At 35.4% G+C, this 25,953-nt stretch overlaps 1 protein-coding gene across 1 annotated transcript; it reads left to right on the plus strand.

Moving 5' to 3' along the window:
• The first annotated feature begins 493 nt into the window (after positions 1 to 493).
• LOC147273508 (uncharacterized) lies at positions 494 to 3,550 on the plus strand. The gene is made up of 2 exons (XM_086257312.1): positions 494 to 874; positions 2,994 to 3,550. The coding sequence occupies exons 1-2, from the start codon at positions 641 to 643 to the stop codon at positions 3,225 to 3,227; spliced, it is 468 nt and encodes a 155-aa protein (XP_086113438.1). The 5' UTR covers positions 494 to 640; the 3' UTR covers positions 3,228 to 3,550.
• Positions 3,551 to 25,953: the final 22,403 nt, after the last annotated feature.

Here is a 25,953-nt window from a genome sequence, read left to right on the forward strand (position 1 = left end):
TGCTTTTTTTTATTTATTATTATTCCTAAAGAGGATTGGGTAAATATATGCTTTTAGCTATTTTATTAATAACTCAACTCCAACTTTGATCAACAATAATTCTAATGGATGATTTTAAATTTCAAATTGAAGTTGATAATTGTATAAAGGCATTTTGCATATTTATTCATTGAAATTATGTAAGTTTCTCACGTATCTCACATAATTTGAATCGTCAAGTTCGCCAATTTCACAGTTAATTTATTTCTTGTCATTTAGACGTTACGTCAACAATTTGAATGGTGAAATGGATGGATTTGACAGTTTCGAGTTATGTGAGACATAAAAAAAATTTACAGCAATATATTAAAATAACAAACTTTAAGAAGGTAAAGTGAGATGAATTTGTAGTTTTATGAATAAATGTGCAAATAATCCTTGTATAAATGAACAAATAAATGCTATGCACCGATGCACATGCATGATCCATAAAACACATTAGAAGCACATAAAAGAAGACCAATGACCATTACGCAACTCCCTACGAAATCAATCTCACTTCACCTCTCAGATTCTCTCAAGTCGCCCGACTCTTCTTGTACAATTCAGTACCTGCTAACCCCAATACGGTGTCGTCTCCTGTAAGATTGTATACTAGACAATGGGGTTTCTCAAGAAGATAGCAGGGTTTCTAGGGTTGGCCAAGGACGACGGCCACGAAGTCAAAGACAACGAAGACGACGACGATGACGATGGTCAGGCCCAGAACCGGGCCCATTTCCAAGATATTGGGCTTCCCCGTAAAGGCTTCAGCGTGCCGGTCCAAGTCGCCGTCGAACGTCCTCTTCCCGGCCCAGTTCTCGTCCCTTGTCGCTCCGGCGACGGCGGCGTCCAGGTCCCTCATCTCTCTCTCTCTACCTCCAGTTGCATTGATTAATTGTATGGTTTGGATTAATGTTTGAAGCAAAGAGTCTTAATTTGCAGTGTTAATTCAAAAACTGAAGAATGTGTGATTAGGGTTTTGTAATTTTGTTTGTGAAAATTTGGTAGAGTTCAATTACTTGGTAGCTATCACTTTAGTCTTAGCTGTGATCAATTATGAACTGCTGCCATCTTAATTGTCTAGTAAAATGTGGGAAATGTTGTTTGGTCTGTGATCAGGACATGGGTTGTATCCGGATTAAAGTCACTTGTTTGGGGAGCAATTGAATCACATATTGGATGAGTGTCAGTGGACTTGATTGAATCCATTTACTTTTGTCTTCTTCTTTGCTGATAACCCGAATTCTATCTTTCTTTGGAAGCAATATGTGTTTGAAAGAAGCAGGCAGAAGGAGGGGGATGATTCTTGAAATGTGCTAGCTTAGGCATTTATGTTGCATATGAGACAACTTTTTATCTTTCTTTTCTTGTTTTAAGTCCCACGTATAGCAATGCCCATAGCTCGTTGGATTTTTGTGCACTTGGATAAATGTTTCTGTGTATAGATTGCCTTTGAGGATCACAGTAGAAAGCGCATATTTACTGGTTGAGTCAGCTTTTCCTGCTAAGATGAAAGGAAGAAAGCAGAAGAATAGTGAAATGAAGATTCCTTTTTTGTTTTGAAGAAGCAAGCATTGCTTGTTTTCACTAGGATGAGAGATCTGGAGTACTGGATCCATTCTCAAGTTGACTACCGAGGACCAAGGGCATAATCTTCAATTCCATTCTACAGGATAAAAACTCCCTTTGAAGCTTCTGCTTTCTGTTCTGTTTTATAAGGCATCAGTCTTCCTTGATTTGCTTTTGAAATGTAGATCATATAAAACGTCTTTCTGTCTATTGTTGTCCTTGATTCTCTCATGAGCATGGTTTCGTTGACCCCCATCTTACTTTAAAATTTTATTTTTTTATTTAGATAATGTTTCTTTTCTTCTATTGGTTAGAATTTTATTCTTGTCTTAATTCTTGAGACTTATGATGGTTATTGGTGCACATAGCCTTTCAAGCTTTATGCATAAGCCAAGGGGATATACTCTCCTTTTTCTTCGTGGGAGTGTACTTTCAGGAATTTGTGCCTTTTGGGAACCAGGGTAGGATGCTATTTATTGTCCTCATTCATGCAGGGGGTTTTAAATGGTGTTTGTTTTATTTCTTACCCCAGAGTAAGTTATCTTGCAGAGAGACCTGAAAAATGCCAATTTCAGTTCAATAGATCTACTGATTGACTTCAACTCTTTAGAACTCTGGAATTGTATTGACTGCCTTTATCTCTCAAATTAGAATCACTGAACAGTTTTAGAAGAACTGCAATTGTGACATCGGCATTGTACTTCTGCTTTATTATTATTTTTTTTTACCAACGTACTTCTGCTTTATTTTAATAACATGAAATAAGTGCATTATACCTTGATATACTAATGAAGCATGTTGTTATATATCCCTTCATTGTAATCTGGGAAGAACAATATAGAGCTTTCCATCGGGGTTTCATATAGTTCTTTCATTGGCCTTGGTTCACTTTGTATTGGGGCACACTGTATATTTGAAAGAGTGTTACTCATCTAAGTTGAATCTGGTGAATCTTTTATGCGGGCGGTTGTTTACTTCTACAAATTTTGTAGTTGGTTAGTTGTGCAGATGCTAGTTTATAATGATCTAGTTTTAATTTTTAGCATTCTTTATGTTATTAATCTGGATGGGTCTGTTATGCTGTAGATTATGGAGATGAAAATGTAATACACAACCATAAGTTAGGAGATAATCCAAATGCAAGTGATTGTTAAAATGAAGAGTCCACTATCCACTTGTGAAGTGTTGTGCTTTGTCCTGCCAAAGTGTTAATAGTATTTTCATGAGTGGATTTTTTGTTTCCCAAGTTCAAAAAGCCCTTTCCAACCTTAAACAAAAACACTTTCTTTATGGACTTGTCTATTTTGTTTTTTTGAGACAAGCACTTACTTTGGATCATATTATCTCCATGGCTAGAGTGAAGTGGGTAAAAGTTTTGATTTCTTTTTCTTTTCTGCATCCAGGGTCTAAGATGGCATGCAAAGCGACTCAAGATAGATGAAGATGGAGATGTAGCAGATGAGTTCCTTGATGAGGTCTTCCCAGGAGTGTCAGTCAGTACAGAAAATAATAGGACACTACCAAGGTTTGAAGTGAAATACAATGCTAGGCCAGCTCAAGTGAAGAACCAGGTGTTATCCCAGGATGGGAAAATCCAACTGCGTGTGGAATACCGAGGTAGATCGCAGTGGGTATGAAGGAAGACTTGTGGAGGAAATTTATCAGGTCTTGAGTTTTTCTTGTTTCAATTTGTGGTCAATTTATTTATTTTGAGTGAATTTGTGATCTGCGTTCTCCTGTGCGGTTAAGAACTGTGGAACACTAGAGCCCATTGTATTAATACCTAAGTTATAGGGTTCTCTGAAAATTGGTTCAAGGATTTGGGTTGTAGTTTTGGTGAGCAACAAATTATCTGGGAACTGAGCTGATGGTGATGGAGTTGCATGTAGGAGTCGAATGTAATCATTTCATATAATTCAGTAATATACACAGGTAATGAAAACGCTAATTTCTATGTTTATTGCGTTTTTTATGATCAGCTTTGATATATTGTTTGATTGCCCTAACTGGTCAATGATATGACTTTGTAGATACATAATAAACTAATTGAGTATGTAAATCAAAGATGAGTAAATTTGTTCCTGTTGGGGTGCATTAATAAATTTTGGCACATTACTTCAATGAATTGGTACTAATTTAAATTGAAATATTATTTAATGTAGCCTATCTTCGAAAAATTATTTTGTGTAATGGGGACATAGCAATATGGGGTAACTAATTCAATTCGACGTGTCATAATATGGATGAATGTTATTAATATTTTAGAGTACTGTTATTTGTACACCATTTTTTACAAAACTAAAAACCACTCAAAAGAAAGACAATCTCAGCCCCTCCCCTCTTTTTCTCTCTTTCTCCTTCCCTCACCCAACACACCCCCTCCTCTTTGTTTGTTTTTTTTTTTTTCTTCTTCTTCCCCCCTCCTCTTCCCCCCCCTCCCCCCCCACCGAGCCCTTCTCTCTCTTTCCTTCACTCCTGGCTTTTCAACCCAGCCACCCCGTACACACTCCCCCTCCTCTCTCTCTCTCTCTCTCTCTCTCTCTCTCTCTCTCTCTCTCTGTGCGACCACACACGCCGAAAGCGCATTCAATATCAAACCCATATAAGAAGAGATCAAATTGAAGAGAATATATACTATAAAACTAGTCAACCAAATATCATAAACAAACAAACAACCAATTTACATCTCCAAATGCATGCTGCAGCTGCCGCACAAACCACACCCAAAACCAAAACACATTAATTAATTAATTAATTAAACAAATGGTACTTTAATTAATTAATTTAGATCATGAATGGGTCATCAATCAGATCAAAATAATATCCATGAAAATGAGAATTGAAATTCGAACAAAACCAAATATCCCCATGCGACCACCCAGGCGACAGAATCTAACCACCCCGAACACCCAAAATAAAAAAAAAATATGCAAGTGGTTCGGCGGTCCAGTGCTGAAACTGAATCAAAATTGAAATTCGAAAAAAATCAAATATCCCCATGCGACCACCCGGTAACAGAATCCAACCACCCCGAACACCAAAAGTGCAGGTGGTTCGGCGGTCCAGTGTCGAAACCACCGAACCACCTGCAGATTTTGTTTTTTAGTTTTCTTCTTCGGTGAGCTGGATAGGTTGGGTGGTCTGCGTGGTCTTGGCGGCTCTGCATACATGTGTGCAGGTTGAGTGGGGGGAGGAGCGAGGGAGGGGGTAAGGTGTGTATGGAGAGAGAGAGAGAGAGAGGGAGAGAAGGGAAGGGAAAGGTTGAGCCGCCGGCGGTGGGGGTGGCTGAGAGAGGTGTCAGAGATGAGGTGTGTGCTGTTGGTTTTGGTTGGGAGGTGGGATTGGGAGTATGGTGTGAAATGAGAAATTTGGTGAGTTAAGTAATTGAGAAGGGTGTGTATGTGAGAAAATTCAACTGTGGAGGTGTGAAGTGAGAAAAAAATGAGAAAATGTTGTGCAAAAAAAAAAAAAGTTCAAATAACAACTCTCATACTTTATCTTACTAATATAAATAAATAAATTGTCCAATAATACCCTTAATACCCTTATACGACAGATTATCGCATACTATCTAAGGTACATAAAAAAAAAAAGATTACCAAGTCAATTAGTCTCTGCCTCTCTGGTTAATGGGTAACTTGTCTAGTTAACAAGAAATGCCAACTAGTGTTTAGATTAATGATATTTTTTTCCCTTTCTCTTGATCCAGTACTATGTCTCTTTTCTTTTCTTTAAGTTTGAATCCCATGGTCCAAAAACAAAAAATGAGTGTTTTTATTTGCACATTATGTTTTTTTTTTTTTTTTTTGCACTCTTTTCTTATATTTTAGTAAATTACAATTTTAACCTAACCTAACATGACCATAAAGGAGAACCACACAAACCCAGCCACCCCAAGTCCCAACCCCCAGCCGCCACTGTCGCCGGCTCCCCTCCGCCGTTGTCACCGGCAGTCCATTCCGCTGGCCTCTCTTTCCCTCTCTCCTTAACAATCCCAATCCCTTCAACCCCCCCTTGAAATTCTTTGAGATCATTTGAAAATATAAAGCCTCAAAACAGAAGAATTCCCAAAACTAAAATGGTTGAGATTGCACAAGAAAAGCAAGAATTGGCCAAGTCCATGAAGCAGAAAATTTGCAGAGCACCTCTAATCTATAATAAAAAGGTGAAATTTCTTATCACCCAGAACACAAAAAAAAAAAAACGAATTGTTTATTGCATTCCCGAAGGGTAGATTGCAAAAAATTAAAACATGTTATTAGATCCCCTGCATCAAACAAGAAAAAAGAATGAAAAGGGGGGGGGGGGAAGACGGAGAAGAGGGGGACAGAGGAGAGAAGAGAGAAAAATGGACAGAGGAGAGAGAGAGAGAGAGGGAAAGAGACAGGAGAGAGGAAGGAAAGAGGGGGAGAGAGAAAGGGAGGCCGGCAGCCAACCCACCGGCGGCTAAAGGACTGAGTTGTCAGGACTGGTGAGGGTTTTGATTTTTGATTTTTTTATAATAAGGGTATTTTAATAAAATTAAGGGTGTGTAATAAGATATTTAATAAATTGAAAAGAAAAATTGTGTGTGAAGTAAAAAAAGAGTGCAAAAGGAAAAAAAAAAAACAGAATGTCAAATAGCAGCACTAAAAAAATTGAGATTCATACTTGCATAAAAAAAAGTACATTATATTTAATGGAGAATTATTCAACAACATAATTGTTAAGAGAAAATGCATAAAAACTAAATGAAGTAGATCACTTTGTAACTATGGTCATGATAACAGCCTCAATTTATTTTACAAAGCAAACATATATATGTACATATATATAGAACTGATTTCCCCTTGAGTGCCCTCCTCCTAAGGGATATCTTGGGTTAGTGGGTCCCAACAAGCGGCGGTGGAGGGTGGTGGCGGCGATGGCGGCGGTGAGTCATCAATTTCTTCCGATCTACATGCCTGGCTTTAGCTTTGTGCAGCTCCATCTTTGCTTTTGCCTCCTTCACTTTTCTCCGCTCTTTGGCCATCTTTTTCTCCTCCTTTGCAAACTGCATGTTTCCTAAATTATATCCTTGTCCTGGTACGCCTACACACCAGCAATCTGCGAAGGAAGTTACGCACTTTGGATTGAAGATTATAATTTCTGTTTCTTTTGGTCGTCAAAGCAGGCACCCTAATCTTATTCATCGGGATTCAGATTTCAGAGATATGGAAAAGCACTAGCACCTATAACACTATATGTAGGGAAGGATGAAAACTGAATTATTATTATTATTAGAGGATTTTTCAAGTGGATAAGATGCTCAAAAACCCTTCAACCGACTAGGAAGGCTCCAATGAATCATTAAAGATATATGCCACGTTAACCAACACTTGCCCACCATGCAACTCCTTGCCTTAATATAATAAGAATAATGCTAGTGGCTACAGGCCTACAGCTACCTAATTTGGAAAAATCATCAACCCCATTTTGCTCCTCTCCTCCTTCTCTAGTGATGTGGCACAACCACAATTAGACAAATGTTCATTCTACAGTTCATTTTGTCGGCACGATCAACTTTATTTACAAAAGAATAATATTTGGGTCACCTCAAGGTCACCCCACCTTCTTTAAATTATGATTTTGACAATTTCAATGTATAATCGGAACCGTTCATTTTTTAGATAACATATTAAAGATCATCTCGGCGAAAAATCAAATCAATCAGAAATCGTTTAGTTATATAACTGTTGTTAATTAAATAGAAAAAATAGATGGTTTTCAATTAAAAAGTTATTTTTTTACTAACCGTTGATTTTTTCTATTTAATTGACAACAGTTATATAACTAAAGGATTTCTGATTGATTTGATTTTTTGCAGAGATGATCTTTAATAAGTTATCTAAAAATTGAACGGTTTCGATTATGCGCCGACATTACCGAAATCATAATTTGGAGAAGTAGGTAACCTTGAGGTACCCAAGGACGACCCAAGTATTGTTCTTTACAAAATGGTGCGACAGAAAACAGATGGAAGAAAATTCAAAACTTATACACAAATATCAAATATGAATTGCACTTTATCACAGGAGACACGTATGGGTGTTGACATTGCACATCAACAATGTAAAATTTCACGCTTTCTTTTATTTAAAGTAGGGAGATCAAATATGAGGTTGATCTCATCCTCAGAAAAAAAAAATTATTAAATTAATAACTAATTAAGAGAGATATAAAGTTTTGTATTACAATATATCATCTGATCAAGATAATGTTGGGATTCAATCACATAAATATCATTAGGTAGGCCCGACCTAGCTAAGTGCGTAGGGGTTGTCACCCGACTCACCCCCACAAGGTCTGCCACATAATGGGGCCTTCCATCTAAATATATATAGGGGGTCACATCTAAGAGGTAAGGTCACGTCACCCCCTCCCAAAAAAAAAGGTTTGATTCGCAGTGCATATAGCTCAAAATCAGATTCGTTTAATTTTTAAATTACCTATTAAAGATTATTTTTATAAAAAATTAATTTAATCAAAAATTATTTAATTATATAACTATTATCAAATAAATTAAATAAATACACGGTTTGGTCAAAAAATTACTCTTAATAATTATATAATCAAACGATTTCTGATTAAGTTAATTTTTTACAAAAATGATCTTTAATAAGTGATCTAAAAAATAAACGAATCTGATTCTGAACATGCCCTGCCAAACAAGCATTTTTGGGAACTGGCGTGACTACAAGTACGTACCCCTTAGGTATGACCTAAGCATTGCCCACATATATATACAGGCCCATTTAAATAAGGATGTCCTTATTTAAGAAAAGTAAAAACATTTTCTCTGTGTAACACTTGGCAATATAGTTCGATGATCGGAACCGTTTATTTTTTAAGTTCCTTCTCAAATGTCATTTCTGTAAAAAAATCAACTAAATCGGTGATTGTTTGGTTATCTAAACTGTGCAGACAAATACAATTCATCAGATAAATTGAAATGATGTTTCCTATAATAAACTGGTTAAACAGTTTCCGATCTGGCTGATTTTTTGCAAGGGTGATCTTTCAATAATGTTCTAAAATATAGACGGTTCTAATTATCGAATTGTAAGTCGAAAGATGATGTTCTAAAATTTCCCTATATATATATTAAGCCCAGTAATGACTAAGTAAAGTAGGTTTCTTTGATTTCCCGAGCCTTACTCCTTAGCAAAGAGTTAAATTTCGAACTTTCACTCTCAATCTCTCATTCTCAATTAATTAAACAAACCTTATTTAATTTCTTGAAAATTATAGCTAGTGTCCCTAACTTACTCTCACACTCTCAACTCTACTTTCATATTCAATCTCACACCTTACAAAAAAAAAAAAAAGTCAATTTCACCGAAAAATAATTAAATTAATAATACCACGTGACAATATTCTTGTAATAATTTATAAAGTGCTTATATTCTCACCCCATTGTCCTATTTTCCCACCCACCATTAAATTTAAAAATAAAAAATAAAAAAACTCTTTATACCTCCTATTATTCCTATAATACCTTTTGATATACCAACTAAAACACTCATCTAAACACTATTTCCACCCCCTTAAATATCATCTCACCCACCCATCTTTTTCCATAATTTCTAATTCTAGTATGTTACCAAAACTTAAAATCGATGTTACTATTTGGTTGATACTCATACATTTATTAAAGTGTATAATTATTCTATACCCTAAAACATTTTTATTTATTTATAGTTTTTGATCAAGAATTCATTCTATTAATGTTTGTTTTAATTAATTTAGAATTAAATTGAATATTAATCTTAGGGATTTAATTTGACATTTAGGAATGAATTATAGGATGAGTATAAAATTCTTTTTCTTCTATTTGGAAAACGATGGGTGAGTGGAATAATAGTTAAAGGGGGTGGGAAGAGTGTTTTAAGGTGAGTGTTTGAGTTGGTATATCTAAGGAGTTAAATTTCATTTTTTTAGGGTATGAAAATTTTAACAGTAGTTCATCAATTTTTCGGTAGTATTTTGCCGAAATTATCGAATTTTGCGTCGAAATTTCGCTCAAGAACCCAGCCATTTATGTATTCTACATTCTCCTTGATGGCGGTTACAAACCCAACCATCAGAGTGATTTGAGAGGGAGGAGAGAGAAGGGAGAGAAGCCACCGGAGTGATTTGGGAGGGAGGAGAGAGAAGAGAAAGAAGAGAGAAGAGATAGGGGATGGAGAAGATCAGATCGGGGAGGGAGAAAGAGATTGGCGCAGGAGAGGGAGGAGAGAGAAGAGAATGAGATGATATATCATATATGCCTATATGCGACATACACTACAAGAAAAACATATTTGGGCGACCACACTTTGGGCGACGAACATATATTCGTCGCCCAAAGCAATTTAGGGCGATGAACAACAAAATTTGTCGCTCAATGTCATAAAGGTTTGGGCGACGAACAAATGAGGTTTGGGCGACGAATAACACGTTCTTCGCCCAAAGTTAATTTGGGCGACGAACACATTTCGTCGCCTAAACATTAACAACAAACAATTAATTGAGAAATACATTGGGCGAGGAATATACATGTTCGTCGCCCAAAGTGCCTTTGGGCGAGGAAAACGAAAATTTGTCGCCCAAACTTACTTTCGGTGACAAAATATTTCGTCGCCCAAACTCATTTTGGGCGAGGAATATACATATTCCTCGCCCAAAGACTCTTTGGGTGACGAAATTATCTTCGTCGCCCAAACTATGTTTGGACGAGGAACCTATTCGTCGCCCAAAGGGTCATCCTGTTTTGTAATAATGGTTTGGGCGAGGAACCTAACATTTCGTCGCCCAAAGTAACTTTGGGCGACGAATTGTGAGATTCCTTGCCCAAGATAACTTTGGGCGACGAAATTTGTAGTTCCTCGCCCAAAGTAAGAATACTTTTTTGTTTACAATTTTATATATGTAATAGCATACTATACAATTGTATTTCCAAAGATCATAACCATTCATTTTTTAATTCCCCACTTAAGGATCATCCATGCAAAAAATTAGCTCAAACGGAGATGTAGAAGTTAGGTAACGGTGGTTGAACTTATGAACGATTGTAAATTTTCTAATACGAATCGAAGTATGAGATGAATTCCGATTTAGCCGATTTTTTGCAGGGATGATCTTCCAGTATAAACGAATAGAATGAACGGTTCCGATCGTTGAAATCACATTGTAGTCTTCACAAATTGTTGAATCACCAAAATTTCTACCCAAAAGTTAATATAATTATACTCTTCAAGTGTATTTGTATGTAAAAGATCACTTTTGTATTGTGTTTTTAACGATCCGAACCGATCATTCCTTAGTGCCTCACTCAAAGATCATCCATGCAAAAAATTAACTCAACTAGAGATGTAGAAGTTAGGTTTAGCATTTAGGATGTATGAACGATCTTGATTCTTATAATAATAATCGAACGGGTAGATGAACTCCGATTGAGCCGATTTTTTCCAGGGTTGATCTTTGAGTATGAACATATATGAAGAATGGCTCTGATTGTGATAATCACGTTGTGGTCTTCACAATTATTGAAGCTACAAGGTTTTAACGAAAGAGTTGATATAATTTTATTCTTCAAATGCAAAAACCACTGATTTATATGTAGAACCTTATATGTCGATTGTGTTTTTAACGATCTGAACCGTTCATTTATTAGTTTGTCACTCAAAGATCATTCCTCTAAAATATTAGGTCAATTGGAGATCTAGAAGTTTGGTATTGGAGCTCGAACGTATGAACGATCATGGTTCATAAAAAAATTCAACTTTGGGCGACGAAATGTAGCTTTAGGCGACGAACAGTGCGTCGCCCAAAGTCTGAAATTATGGCGGGATAAAACGGTGCCCTAAAGTCAACAACTTTGGACGACGAACATAAATTCGTCGCCCAAAGTCACTTTGGGCGACGAATTAACACGTTCGTCGCCCAAAGTGACTTTAGGCGACGAATTCATGTTCGTCGCTTTAATATACTTTGGGCGACGAATGTGAATTCGTCGCCCAAAGTCTTTAAATTTATACCCATTTCTGGGTTCAGTTCAGTCACTCTCGCTCACTCACTCGATCCCTCACCCTCGCAGCGCCGCAGTCCGCCTCTTCCTTCTCTCAGCTCTCACTCCCTCCTCCTCCTCCTCCTCCCTCCTCCTCCTCCCTCCGCCTCCTCCTCCTCCTCCCTCCTTCCCCGAAACCCAAAACCCCCCCCCCCATCGGCAACCCACCCCCCCCCCCGAAAACCCACCCCCCTACCGAAACCCACCCCCCCATCGGAGACCCACCCCCCTCCCCTGAAAATCCACGCACCCTCGCCGCAACCCACCCCCGCCGAATACCCACCCCCGCCGAAACCCACCCCCCACCCGAAACCCACTTTCCCTCGATAACCCACCCCCACTGAAACCCATCCCCCCCCCAGCCGAAACCACTCACCCAAAACCCCCCCTCGAAGCCGAAACCAGCTCAACAGGTATTTGTTTTTTATTTTTTTTTGAATTTATGGTATTTTCTGTTTTTTATGGTATTTTCTGTTTTTTTTTTTGTATTTTCTGTTTTTTATGGTATTTTCTGTTTTTTTTTTTTGTATTTTCTGTTTTTTATGGTATTTTCTGTTTTTTATGTTTTCTAATATTGTGGATTTTGTACTTGTTGTGGATTTTGCATAAATTGATTGTGAAATTTCTGATTTTAGTGGTAATTAGTTAATGTTGTGGGTTTTTTTAATTTAGTGGTTTGGTTGTGAAATCTGAATTTAGATTGATGTTGGGCTCATATTTGACAATGATTTATTTTTTTTGGTGAAGGAAGGATAGTGTTGCATTTGTTGTGAAGGATAATTGCATTTTTGGTGAGGTATGTGTTTAATCTATCTTTTAGTTAAGTTTTTGTATGATTTAGTATTTAATGTTTCATATGTAATTGTATTAAATTTTTTGTATGATTAGTTAGTTTGTTAGTTTTTAAATATAAAATTTAGTTTAATTACAAAATGTAGATTAATTAGTTTGAGAAATATAATTTAGTTATAAGGTGAAAGGCGATGGAGTCAGCTCCCAATGATGTAGTTCAGCCATTCTCGAGTACTGGGAGCCCCTCTATGCCACGGAGGGCCCGTCGATCTCACCGCTCTAGTCAGGTCACCGCTTCCGCTTCATCTACTACCACGTCATCCACTGCGACGAGGGGACCATGTAGTGGGCTGAAGTCCTCTCGGATCGTGCGCAGTACTGGGGCGCTGATTCCAGTCATGTGTGTGCAAAACGGCCGACGACCGTTAGATCCTAACGTTGACAGTTTGTTCTCGCATGATGTGGGGGCTATTATTCGTGCCGAGTGCGCCATGGTTGCAACCACTTGGAAAAAATTGCCGGCAGAGATTCAACACAAAGTGATCCGCTCCATCTCAGTGAGTATATAGCTCAATAATTAATTCAAAATGATAAATTTGATCATTCATAACAATCTAATATTTTTTTCAGGTTAACTTTGACATTCAGATGGATGATCCCCTCACTGTCACGTACATGACAAATTTACTCATCAAGTCCTACATGCAGTGGAAGCACGAACTACACGTGCATTTCAAGGGATTTTCGTCGGCAGTTGAGGCATTGGCGGGACGTTTGGGCGACGAAAATCTACTTTGGGCGACGAATTTCGTTCCTCTCCCAAACCCTTTTTTCTTGTAGTGATAGTGGCTGGGAGCCTGTGACTGATTGGGAGAGAGAGAAAAGAGAGGGAAGAAGGAGAGAATCACGGGAAGAAAAGAAAAATGAAAGAAAAGAAAAAGGAAAGGAAAGAAAAAAAAAAGAAAGAAAAAAAAGAAAGAAAAAAAAAAGGGAAAAAAAAGGTTTAGGGTTGATTGGGGTTTGAGGTTTTTGGACTAAAAAAAAAAAGTTTGGGGTTTCGTTTGACTATTTTTAAACCCTAACCATAATACATTTATATATATAAAATAATAAAAAATACTCTGAAGGCCTAAACCTTAATATCTAATACTATATATATATATCCTAAAGAATATAGAGTATATAGAGTTTAGTGTATAAATTATAGAATATAAAGAGTATTATGATATATAGAGTATATAGGGTTTAGTATTAGGGTTTAGTGTATAGATTATAGAGTATAAAGAATACACTAATTTTATTTATTCATTATACTAATTTTCTTTAACAGAATTTACCTCCAGCATGCATTATGTTAATTTTATATATATCACATGAAACCAACTATATAATTTGGTTTCTTCAATTTTTTTTTTTTTATCAATGTTGTAGATAATATGTTAAATAAACATATGATAAAGTTTCATTCAAAATTTTTCTATTTTGATAGCAATTTCTGTCGTTTCCGTCTAATTTTTGTTGAAATTTAAAAATCTTCGAAATTTTCTTGAAACCTGAAATTTTATTTCTTGGGTATATCAAATAATTTTATAGGAATAATGGAATGTGAGAATAGTGATTTTATAATTATTTCAAATTTAATAGTAAGTGTATAAGGTGGGTGGAGAAATATGACAAGTGAGTGGAAATATAATCACTCTAATTTGTAATTATGAAATAAAAATGTTGAATCTGGAAACAAGAGAACATGCAGATAAGTCATCCTCTTCAGTCTTGACTAGGTAAAATATCTACTTTGTCAACAAAAATTTTAAGATTTTCTGTAGTTAGAGATTCATTTAATTCTTTAACATTCAGTAAGGTTATTGATTTCTTTGATTTTTGTACTCATATAGTAGACTGGTACTTTCACATTAATGTCTTTGAGTTTTGTACTCATATGATTGACTAATACTTTCACAGATGAATGTCTACATATTTCTTTAGATTACTTTTTGTTCTTCATGATTATACAATTTTTTTCCCTCAGATTAATGATTGCCTTTTCAAATTCATGGTTAGACCCTTTAAAGAGTTTTGTACTATAGGTAAGGCTATCATTATTAAAATTTGGGCAAAGTTGTGCAAATCTAAAATAGCTACTGTCAGAGTACTTAAATAAAATATATGATTTCCCATATTTGCATCTGGTGAAGTTAGTCCCAGCTGATAGATATGTAGTCGGCACTTAGTGTTTGGAGTCCAAATTAACAAGATGTATATCAATCACAAAAAACAAGCAACTCTATCTTGTTAATAAAACTGACCCAAAAACAAAAAACAAAAGATCTTTTAAATAAAACAGTATGCAACGTACTTTACACAACAGAGATCGAACATGCATTTACAAACATGCATGAAACGTAGTCGATCAAACCCAAACAACATGCTTATTTTTTTGTTACATTGAAATAGATCATCTAATCGAATTGACTATCCTAAATTATAGTCAATTCGTAAATGTAAACGTGCTCCTTGGCTGAACTGCCCATGTTGCTCAACTCCTCCTTTGCAAACTGCATGTTTCCTAAATTATATCCTTGTCCTGGTACGCCCACACACCAGAAATCTGTTAAGGAAGTTACGCACTTTGGATTGAAGATTATAATTTCTGTTTCTTTTGGTCGTCAAAGCAGGCACCCTAATCTTATTCATCGGGATTCAGATTTCAGAGATATGGAAAAGCACTAGCACCTATAACACTATATGTAGGGAAGGATGAAAACTGAATTATTATTATTATTAGAGGATTTTTCAAGTGGATAAGATGCTCAAAAACCCTTCAACCGACTAGGAAGGCTCCAATGAATCATTAAAGATATATGCCACGTTAGCTAACACTTGCCCACCATGCAACTCCTTGCCTTAATATAATAATGCTAGTGGCTACCCAATTTGGAAAAAGCATCAACCCATGCCATATTGCTTCTCTCCTCCTTCTCTAGTGATGTGGCACAACCACAATTTGCCAAATGTTCATTCTACAGTTCTTTTTGTCGGCAGAATCAACTTTATTTACAAAATGGTGTGACAGGAAACAGATGGAAGAAAATTCAAAACTTATACACAAATATCAAATTCGAATTGCACTTTATCAAAGGAGACACGTATGGGTGTTGATAGTACATTCCACGTCTGGGCCTAGCTAAGTGCGTAGGGGTTGTCAACCGCACAAGGTCTGCCACATATTGGGGCCTTCCTTCTAAATATATATAGGGGGGTCACATACTCACATCAAGGGTGGGAATGGGTCGGGTCAGTTGCATATCGGCCAAACAACCGACCCGATCCAACAAGGCCGATAATGTAATTTTTACAACCAACAACCGACCCATCTATTATAGGTCGGTTGCGAGTCGGTTACCGATAAGGCCGATATGGCCGATATAGGTGGGTCGGTTGAAATTATTAAACTAATATTTGATCAATTTCAAAACCAACATTCAAACCAACTTTGATGGGTCGGTTGGTATTATCGGCCTGACTTGGTGGGTCAGTTGTTGGTAAAATTGTCGGCTGACTGATAATGGCTCGGTTGGCCAATAATAGCCGGTAAAACCGACCCATTACCACCCCTAGTCACAACACCCCCCCTCCAAAAAAAAAAAAACTTGATCCGTAGTGCATGCAGGCTTAAGATTAAGAATAATTTATTTTTTAGATCATCTATTAAAGATTATTTTTATAAAAAATTAACTCAATCAGAAATCGTTTAATTATATAATTGTTATCGAATAAATTGAATAAATAAACGATTTGGTCAATAAATTACTCTTAACAATTATATAATCAAACGATCTCCGATTAAGTTAATTTTTTGCATAGATGATCTTTAATAGGTGATCCAAAAAATAAACGGTTCCGATCTAAACATGCACTACCAAACAAGCATTGCCCACATATATATATACAGGCCCATTCAAGTAATGATGTCCTTATTTTAAGAAAAGTAAGAACATTTTCTCTATGTAACACTTGACAATATAGTTCGATGATCGGAACCGTTTATTTGTTAGGTTCCTTCTCAAGGGTCATCCCTGTAAAAAAATCAGCCAAATCGGTGATTGTTTGGTTATCTAAACTGTGCAGACAAATACAATTTGTCAGTTAAAATTGAAATGATGTTTTCTATAATATACTGGCTAAACAGTTTCTGATCTGGCTGATTTTTTGCAAGGGTGATCTTTGAATGATGTTCTAAAATATAGACGGTTCTAATCATCGAATTGTAGGTCGAAAGAGGATGTTCTAAAATTTCCCTATATATATTAAGCCCAGTAATGAATAAGTAAAGTAGGTTTCTTTGATTTCTCGAGCCTTACTCCTTCGCAAGGAGTTAAATTTCGAAATTTTTGACAAAATTTTGCTAGTGTTCCTAACTTACTCTCGCACTCTCAACTCCACTTTCATAATCAATCTCACACCTTCCTAAAAAAAAATTCAATTTCACCGAAAATAATTAAATTAATAATACCACGTGACAATATTCTTGTAATAATTTATAAAATGCTTATATTCTCACCCTGTTGTCCTATTTTCCCACATGTAAACTATTTAAAACCCCCAAGTTTGAACTTGGTTATTTATAAACCTCCACCCTTAATAAAACTATTTTCTAACCCCCTATTGGACATTTAATCTCTCCCAAAACCCCCTAGTCAACTAATAGTTTGACCTATATTTTTTTAATGTTCCAGTTTTACCCATATGTTTCAGTTTTTTCAGACTCACTCAGACTCACTCTCTCTTCGAGTGTACGTTCTCTCTCTCTCTCTCTCTCTCTCTCTCTCTCTCTCTCTCCCCCCCGCGGTTGTCGTCGGCGCGTGCGCCGCCGTCCGGCGACGGTTGCCGGCGATACCAGTCCCATCACGCTCACCTCTCCCCCCTCATCCTCTCCCTGCCCTCCACTCTCCGCGAAACTGAACGTCGACACCGGATCGGGTCTAGGCAGACCCCAGCTCCCCGCCGGAGATCTGCCAGTTCCGGCGACGACGAGGTGCCGGACCGCCATGGATGGCTTCCTCTCGTCGTCCCGAGTCCACTGGTGCCATCAGAAGATTTGGACGACCCCTAGGCCCGCCGTTTCGAAGGAGAGAAGCCGGCGACATCATTGTCGGCGATCTCTATGTTCCGGCGACCATTTCCGTCGAGTCAGGTAGCCATCTTCTTCTTCTCGTTGTGCTCTTCAATTCTATGTGTTTGGATTAGTCCAATTGTTAATGAATCAAAAAACCCCAAATTGATACCTCACAGCCACTGCGGCGGCTCCGCCGCAAGTGGTGGCGATTAAGACCTGGTTTTGTTGCATTCCTTTAATCAGATAGAAATTTGACTTACTAATTGCTTGACCTTGCAGTGTGACTATTGTTGTTGCTTATCTGATGAAAAAGCATGGTATGAGCCTATCTCAAGCTCTTGAACATGTGAAGAGCAGACGACCACAGGCATCTCCTAATGCTGGTTTCATTTCACAATTGCAGGACCTTGAAAGGTCTCTTCATGGTGTGTTGTTATAGTAGTACTCTTTTTATCCATTTAGGTTTAGAAATTACAGCCTAAAATAGCTGGACCAATGTGGCATACTCTTGGTTTTACTGAAATATTTTCATTTTCCCAAGCCAAACTCTAATATAACTGTTTCATGCTGACTGGTTGGAACTTCTGAATTTGAGCTTAGTATTTGTTGCTAATGATACTGTTGTTGGCAATGAGAACATAGTTGTGTTTGGAAGAGAAATTGCTCAATCTAGAGTCTGTCAAGGGTAGCATGCAGGTTTTCTGCATATAATAACATGAAATAACTTTTTCTTTAAGGAAGTACTCTTATGTGCATTCTTACTTGTGTACCATACTTCCATGTTTATATTTTGCAATAACTTTTGGTCTTTAGAGCTAGGTGTGAAAGTTTGTTGGTCTTTAGAGCTGGGTGTGAAAGTTTGTTGGTATGGTAATTGTTGCAGGTTGGTTGATTGTGGTGGTGGTGGTGCAGTAAATGTCATGCTTATTTAATTAAAGATTAAAATGTTATTTAAATGCTCCTTAGCCATCTTTTTATTGATGGCTAAGGAGCATTTAAACATTTATTGATGAAACAGTTTCAGTTCGTGAAACAGTTTCAGTGAAACAGTTTCAGTTCGTGAAACAGTTTCAGTGAAACAGTTTCAGTTCGTGAAACATGAGTTTTAAATGAATTTTGAATGAAATTATGGTTTTGAAATATGATGAATCAAATTTGCAGGTTGAAACAGATCGAGGCAGTGGCGACTGTCGTGTACTCGTCGCGCGTGAGGTGATCGGACGACGTTGTATTGTTGGCTACTCCTCTCATCTCAATGCTTGTTGTATTGTTGTTTTTTTTTTTTTTGATAAGGTTGCTGTGTTCTTTTTAGTGAAACGGAATTCAGTAAAGGTGTAACTGTTTTAGTGAATTGCAATTGTTTTAGTAAAGGTGTAATTGTTTTTTAATTAAGGTGTAATTGCATTTTAGTCGAGGTGTAATTGTTTCATCACTTAATTCAGTTTCAGTAAGTGAATTCATAACTGAATTCTTCAATTTAGTGTAACTGAATTTCTGAAATTCAGTTTCAGTGTAATTGAATTCTTGAAATTCAGTTTCAGTGTAATTGAATTCTTGAAATTCAGTTTCAGTGTAACTGAATTTTTGAAATTCAGTTTTAGTGTAATGAAATTCAATTTCAGTGTTTGATTTTAGTTTTAGTGAAATATTGAGTTTTAGCAAAAACTTCAATTCAAAAAAAAAAAAAAAAAAACAGTTTCACCAAAATACAGTTACAGTGACGTCAGCATGCGTCAGCGCGCGTCAGTATGCGTCAGAAGGGTAATTTAGGATTATAAATTTTAGGGGGTTTTGAAAGAGTTTCTAGATGGGTGGGGGTTTAGACAAATTTTTTTGGTGAGTAGGGTGTTTAAAACTAGGCACTATTTTCCCACCCACCATTAAATTTTTTTTAAAATATAAAAAAACTCTTTATACCTCCTATTATTTCTATAATAGTTTTTGATATATCAACTCAAACACTCATCTAAACACTTTTTCCACCTCCTTAACTATCATCTCACCCATGCACCCATCTTTTCCCATAATTTCTAATTCTAGTATGTTGCCAAAACTTAAAATCGATGTTACTATTTGGTTGATGCCCATATATTTATTAAAGTGTATAATTATTCTATACCCTAAACCATTTTTATTTATTTATAGTTTTAGATCAAGACAAAAAACAAGCAACTCTATCTTGTTAATAAAACTGACCCAAAAACAAAAAACAAAAGATCTTTTAAATAAAACAGTATGCAACGTACTTTACACAACAGAGATCGAACATGCATTTACAAACATGCATGAAACGTAGTCGATCAAACCCAAACAACATGCTTATTTTTTTGTTACATTGAAATAGATCATCTAATTGAATTGACTATCCTAAATTATAGTCAATTCGTAAATGTAAACGTGCTCCTTGGCTGAACTGCCCATGTTGCTCAACTCCTCCTTTGCAAACTGCATGTTTCCTAAATTATATCCTTGTCCTGGTACGCCCACACACCAGAAATCTGTTAAGGAAGTTACGCACTTTGGATTGAAGATTATAATTTCTGTTTCTTTTGGTCGTCAAAGCAGGCACCCTAATCTTATTCATCGGGATTCAGATTTCAGAGATATGGAAAAGCACTAGCACCTATAACACTATATGTAGGGAAGGATGAAAACTGAATTATTATTATTATTAGAGGATTTTTCAAGTGGATAAGAAGCTCAAAAACCCTTCAACCGACTAGGAAGGCTCCAATGAATCATTAAAGATATATGCCACGTTAGCTAACACTTGCCCACCATGCAACTCCTTGCCTTAATATAATAATGCTAGTGGCTACCCAATTTGGAAAAAGCATCAACCCATGCCATATTGCTTCTCTCCTCCTTCTCTAGTGATGTGGCACAACCACAATTTGCCAAATGTTCATTCTACAGTTCTTTTTGTCGGCAGAATCAACTTTATTTACAAAATGGTGTGACAGGAAACAGATGGAAGAAAATTCAAAACTTATACACAAATATCAAATTCGAATTGCACTTTATCAAAGGAGACACGTATGGGTGTTGATAGTACATTCCACGTCTGGGCCTAGCTAAGTGCGTAGGGGTTGTCAACCGCACAAGGTCTGCCACATATTGGGGCCTTCCTTCTAAATATATATAGCCATATAGGGGGGAATAATGCTATTCTTACCACATTTCTTATACCACATTCTTATACCATCTCACGTGTCATTACTTTATTGGACAAAGTTTTTCTTTTTCTTTTTGGGTTTTTATTTTTATTTTTTAGTATCCAATGTATGAATGCCATGTAAGTTGCCACATAAAGTGGTATGAAATTATGGTATAAAAATGTGGTATATCTAGCACTACTGTATAGGGGGGGTCACATACTCATATCTAAGAGGTACTCACGTCACCCCCCTCAAAAAAAAAAAAAAAAACTTGATCCGCAGTGCACGCAGGTTTAAGATTCAGAATAATTTATTTTTTAGATCATCTATTAAAGATTATTTTTATAAAAAATTAACTCAATCAAAAATCATTTAATTATATAATTGTTATCGAATAAATTGAATAAATTGACGATTTGATCAAGAAATTACTCTTAACAATTATATAATCAAACGATCTCCGATTAAGTTAAGTTTTTTGAATAGATGATCTTTAATAGGTGATCCAAAAAATAAATGGTTCCAATCCTAAACATGCACTATCAAACAAGCATTGCCCATATATATATATACAGACTTATTCAAGTAAGGATGTCCTTATTTTAATAAAAGTAAGAACATTTTCACTATGTAACACTTGGCAATATAGTTCGATGATCGAAATCGTTTATTTTTTAGGTTCATTCTCAAGAGTCATCCCTGTAAAAAAATCAGCCAAATCGGTGATTGTTTGGTCATCTAAACTGTGCAGACAAATACAATTTGTCAGATAAAATTGAAATGATGTTTTCTATAATATACTGGCTAAACAGTTTCCGATCTGGCTGATTTTTTACAAGGGTGATCTTTGAATGATGTTCTAAAATATAGACGATTTTAATCATCGAATTGTAGGTCGAAAAAGGATGTTCTAAAATTTCCCTATATATATTAAGCCCAGTAATGAATAAGTAAAGTAGGTTTCTTTGATTTCTCAAGCCTTACTTCTTCGCAAGCAGTTAAATTTCGAAATTTTCGGCGAAATTTTTGCTAGTGTTCCTAACTTACTCTTGCACTCTCAACTCTACTTTCATAATCAATCTCACACCTTCCTAAAAAAAAAAAAATTCAATTTCACCGAAAATAATTAAATTAATTATACCACGTGACAATATTCTTGTAATAATTTATAAAGTGCTTATATTCTCACCCCGTTGTCCTATTTTCCCACCCACCATTAAATTTTTTAAAAAATATAAAAAAACTCTTTATACCTCCTATTATTTCTATAATACTTTTTGATATATCAACTCAAACACTCATCTAAACACTTTTTCTACCTCCTTAACTATCATCTCACTCACCCATCTTTTTCCATAATTTCTAATTCTAGTATGTTACCAAAACTTAAAATCGATGTTACTATTTGGTTGATGCCCATATATTTATTAAAGTGTATAATTATTCTATACCCAAAACCATTTTTATTTATTTATAGTTTTAGATCAAGAATTCATTCTATTTTAATGTTTGTTTTAATTAATTTAAAATTAAATTGAATATTAATCTTAGGGATTTAATTTGACATTTATGAATGAATTATAGGATGAGTATAAGATTCTTTTTCTTCTAGCTATTTGGAAACGATGGGTGGGTGGAATAATAGTTAAAGGGGGTGAAAAGAGTGTTTTAAGGTGAGTGTTTGAGTTGGTATATCAAATAATATTATAGGAATAATGGAATGTGAGAATAGTGATTTTATAATTTTTTCAAATTTAATAGTAATAAGGTGAGTGAAGAAATATGACAAGTGAGTGGAAATATAAGCACTCTAATTTGTAATTATGAAATAAAAATGTTGAATCTGGAAACAAGAGAACATGCAGATAAGTCATCCTCTTCAGTCTTGACTAGGTAAAATATCTACTTTGTCAACAAAAATTTTAGGATTTTCTGTAGTTAGAGATTCATTTAATTCTTTAACATTCAGTAAGGTTATTGATTTCTTTGATTTTTGTACTCATATAGTAGACTGATACTTTCACATTAATGTCTTTGAGTTTTGTACTCATAGTATTGACTAATACTTTCACAGATGAATGTCTACATATTTCTTTAGATTTCTTTTTGTTCTTCATGATTATACAATTTTTTTCCCTCAGATTAATGATTGCCTTTTCAAATTCATGGTTAGACCCTTTAAAGAGTTTTGCACTATAAGTAAGGCTATCATTATTAAAATTTAGGGTAAAGTTGTGCAAATCTAAAATAGCTACTGTTAGAGTACTTAATTAAAATATATGATATCCCATATCTGCATCTGGTGAATTTAGTCCCAGCTGATAGATATGTAGTTGGAACTTACTGTTTGGAGTCCAAATTAACAAGATGCATATCAATCACAAAAAACAAGCAACTCTATCTTGTTAATAAAACTGACCCAAAAACAAAAAACAAAAGATCTTTTGAATAAAACAGCATGCAGCGTACTTTACACAACAAAGAACATGCATCTACAAACATGCATGAAACGTAGTCGATCAAACCCAAACAACATGCTTATTTTTTTGTTACATTGAAATAGATCGTCTAATCGAATTGACTATCCTAATCCTAAGTTATTTTTCCACCAACTTAGGCTAACCTAGGGCTTAAACCATATACTTAATTCGTCCCTTAAAAAACAGAGCAAACCAAGCATCACTAGTGATCTATATGTCGCCTTTGCAAGAGTACTAGTTGTAGTACTTCACTTTCACATAGATGCAAAATAACACCTGACTGTGAGTGACATTAATTATAATATTACGTGACATGTTAACGTAATAGGGTATTATTACGATCACACAGTTAAAAAATTAAGGAAACTTGTGTGCGGCGGAACCTCCTAGCGGATAGGCTGGAACTGTGATCTTCTTAGCAATAGGAACAGCAGTAGTAGTTCCAGTATTACTAGTAGTATTATTGCGTGCATGGACATGGGTGGCACTCAATTTCTGAGCTTTGGCCTCGTGCAGCTCCATCTTTGCTTGTGCCTCTTTCGCTTTCCTTCTCTCACTCGCTATTGCTTTCTCCTTCGCTGTTCTCGCTGCTGTCACCTTCTCAGCCTACAATTTCAAGTACCCATCAATTTAATATTCTAAGCATATATACGTACACAGCCTAATTTCTCTAGATTAATTATGATGGTCCAGGTTTTGACAATAAAATTAACGTGTCAGTTTAAAAATTAAATAATAGATTAAAAAGAACATTTTCAATTTTATATATACAATTAAAAAGGCAAATGAAATTTTTTTTAATGAGACAGTCGTATATATTTTCTGAGAGAATGGACTTCAAAATTTACCTTTTCTTCAGCTTTGGCTTTGCATATGTCATATGTGAATGTGCCCTTTGGCAGCACTGGCCATATTGCCGAGCTTCTGCTTTGCAGACTGCATATTTTATTCTATACTTATGTGCTGTATCACTTCTTCACACACGTACGCAAACATCAAAAGGACTTGGAATATTGAAAGGTGGACTCAAAGCTCCATTTCTATCAATTAAGGTTTTTATATCCCAAAGAAGATGACAAAAATAGTAAACAGCCACATATCAGTGCACGCCACGCCAAAAGCCACGTGGTGGGTTTGCAGGGGCGTTGTGTATGATTCATCATATGCTGCCGCGTTAAATTAAATTCCAAAGTTTTATTAATTTTCTTTAATTTCTCTTTATTACAATTTTTTTTCCCTGTCGGTGGAGTTGATTATATTGAAATCCACGAGTTGAAGCTTATCGTAAGGTATATTTGTACAAACGCATTGAGGCGGTGTTAGATTGGAGTTCAAACATCCAATACATGGATAAAAGTATAATAAAAAATATTAGAACTTTAAAAAGTAATCTTTTAAAACAATAAAATAGCACAATCACCCTACCTCCCACCCATCAACCACTCACCCATTCGGCTGCCGTCAGATCCTCCCTCTCCATCCTCTCTGTCTCTCCCTCTCCCTCTCCCCTTCCCCTCTCCCGGTATCCATGTAAACATTCATATATCAACAATTTAAACGGAATACTAACAAAAGTGACGGTATTAAACTAAAGTGAGACAAATGGATAAATTTGAGGATCCTAAAAATTTAAAAAATTAATTGAAGGACCAAAGTGTCACTATTGGAATAGTTAATGGACCATTGCTAGAAAAAAAAAAAAAAAACCCTTTATATATTGATGGAATATTTAACAGTTTTGACGGAATGGACCAAAGTTTCACTCGTTGAAAAGTTCAAGGACCCTAGAAATTAAAAAAAAATAGTTAAAGAACCAAAGTATCACTCGTGGAATAATTGAAAGACCACTGGTGAAATTAAACATTATTTCATTAGATCCTCATAATTTTAGTTCCAATCAACTCTTTATAGTTTACATTTTGTTACAATCAAGTCCAAAATGAAAATTATAATTTAAAATTTAAACAGCAGACGATTGCTATTGTCAACACGGGAGTGTAACATTTTCAAATTTTTTGAACATAGTTGCCCCTAGTTCAAATTTTTTAAACATAGTTGCCCCTAATCTTGTAAAAGCTAACGTTGCACGTGGATTTCATGTTAAAATTCAGTCTAAGATTTGGATAAATTTTAATGAAAAGTGTTATTTTTTAGTAAATTGGCATATGATTCAACCAAGGAATTAAATTTCATTTTTTTAAGGTGTCGAAATCGAAACACATGTTTAATAATTTTTTGGGAAAATTTCGCCGAAATTTATCGAAATTATCGAAATTTTCATATTTTCTCCAACTTCAGAAATTCACCAAAAATAGTTCGAGACTCCAAATAATTTACCGAAAAATTCTACGAACTCGTATTGATGAGTACTAATTTTCTATAACCTCAAAATAGTCAAATTGCTTTCAAAAAAATTATGAAAAATCCTACTCTTATAATTTAATTATGAAAAAAATAATAATTGTCAAATTCTTGAATTTTCATTTTCTAAAATTCATTTCCACACAATTAAGCTCTAGAACCACAACCAAAAGTCTAAGTTAGTTAAAATAAATTTAAAGAAATTTCTAATTCCTTTAAACAAATCTTAAAACAAATTTGAAAAATTTAAGTAACAAAATTACCATAAGCCAAAATTTGGGTTGTTACACTTAGTGAAGACAAACCTTGGCTAAGTAAGAGACACGGAAAAAAAGGAAGGAAAGATAAAAAATAAAAAAAAGACTGAAGAGAGAGGCACGGGGAAAAAAA

Source organism: Dryas octopetala, chromosome 9, assembly GCF_963921425.1.
Source record: "Dryas octopetala chromosome 9, drDryOcto1.1, whole genome shotgun sequence".
In the NCBI taxonomy this organism is placed as follows: domain Eukaryota; kingdom Viridiplantae; phylum Streptophyta; class Magnoliopsida; order Rosales; family Rosaceae; genus Dryas; species Dryas octopetala.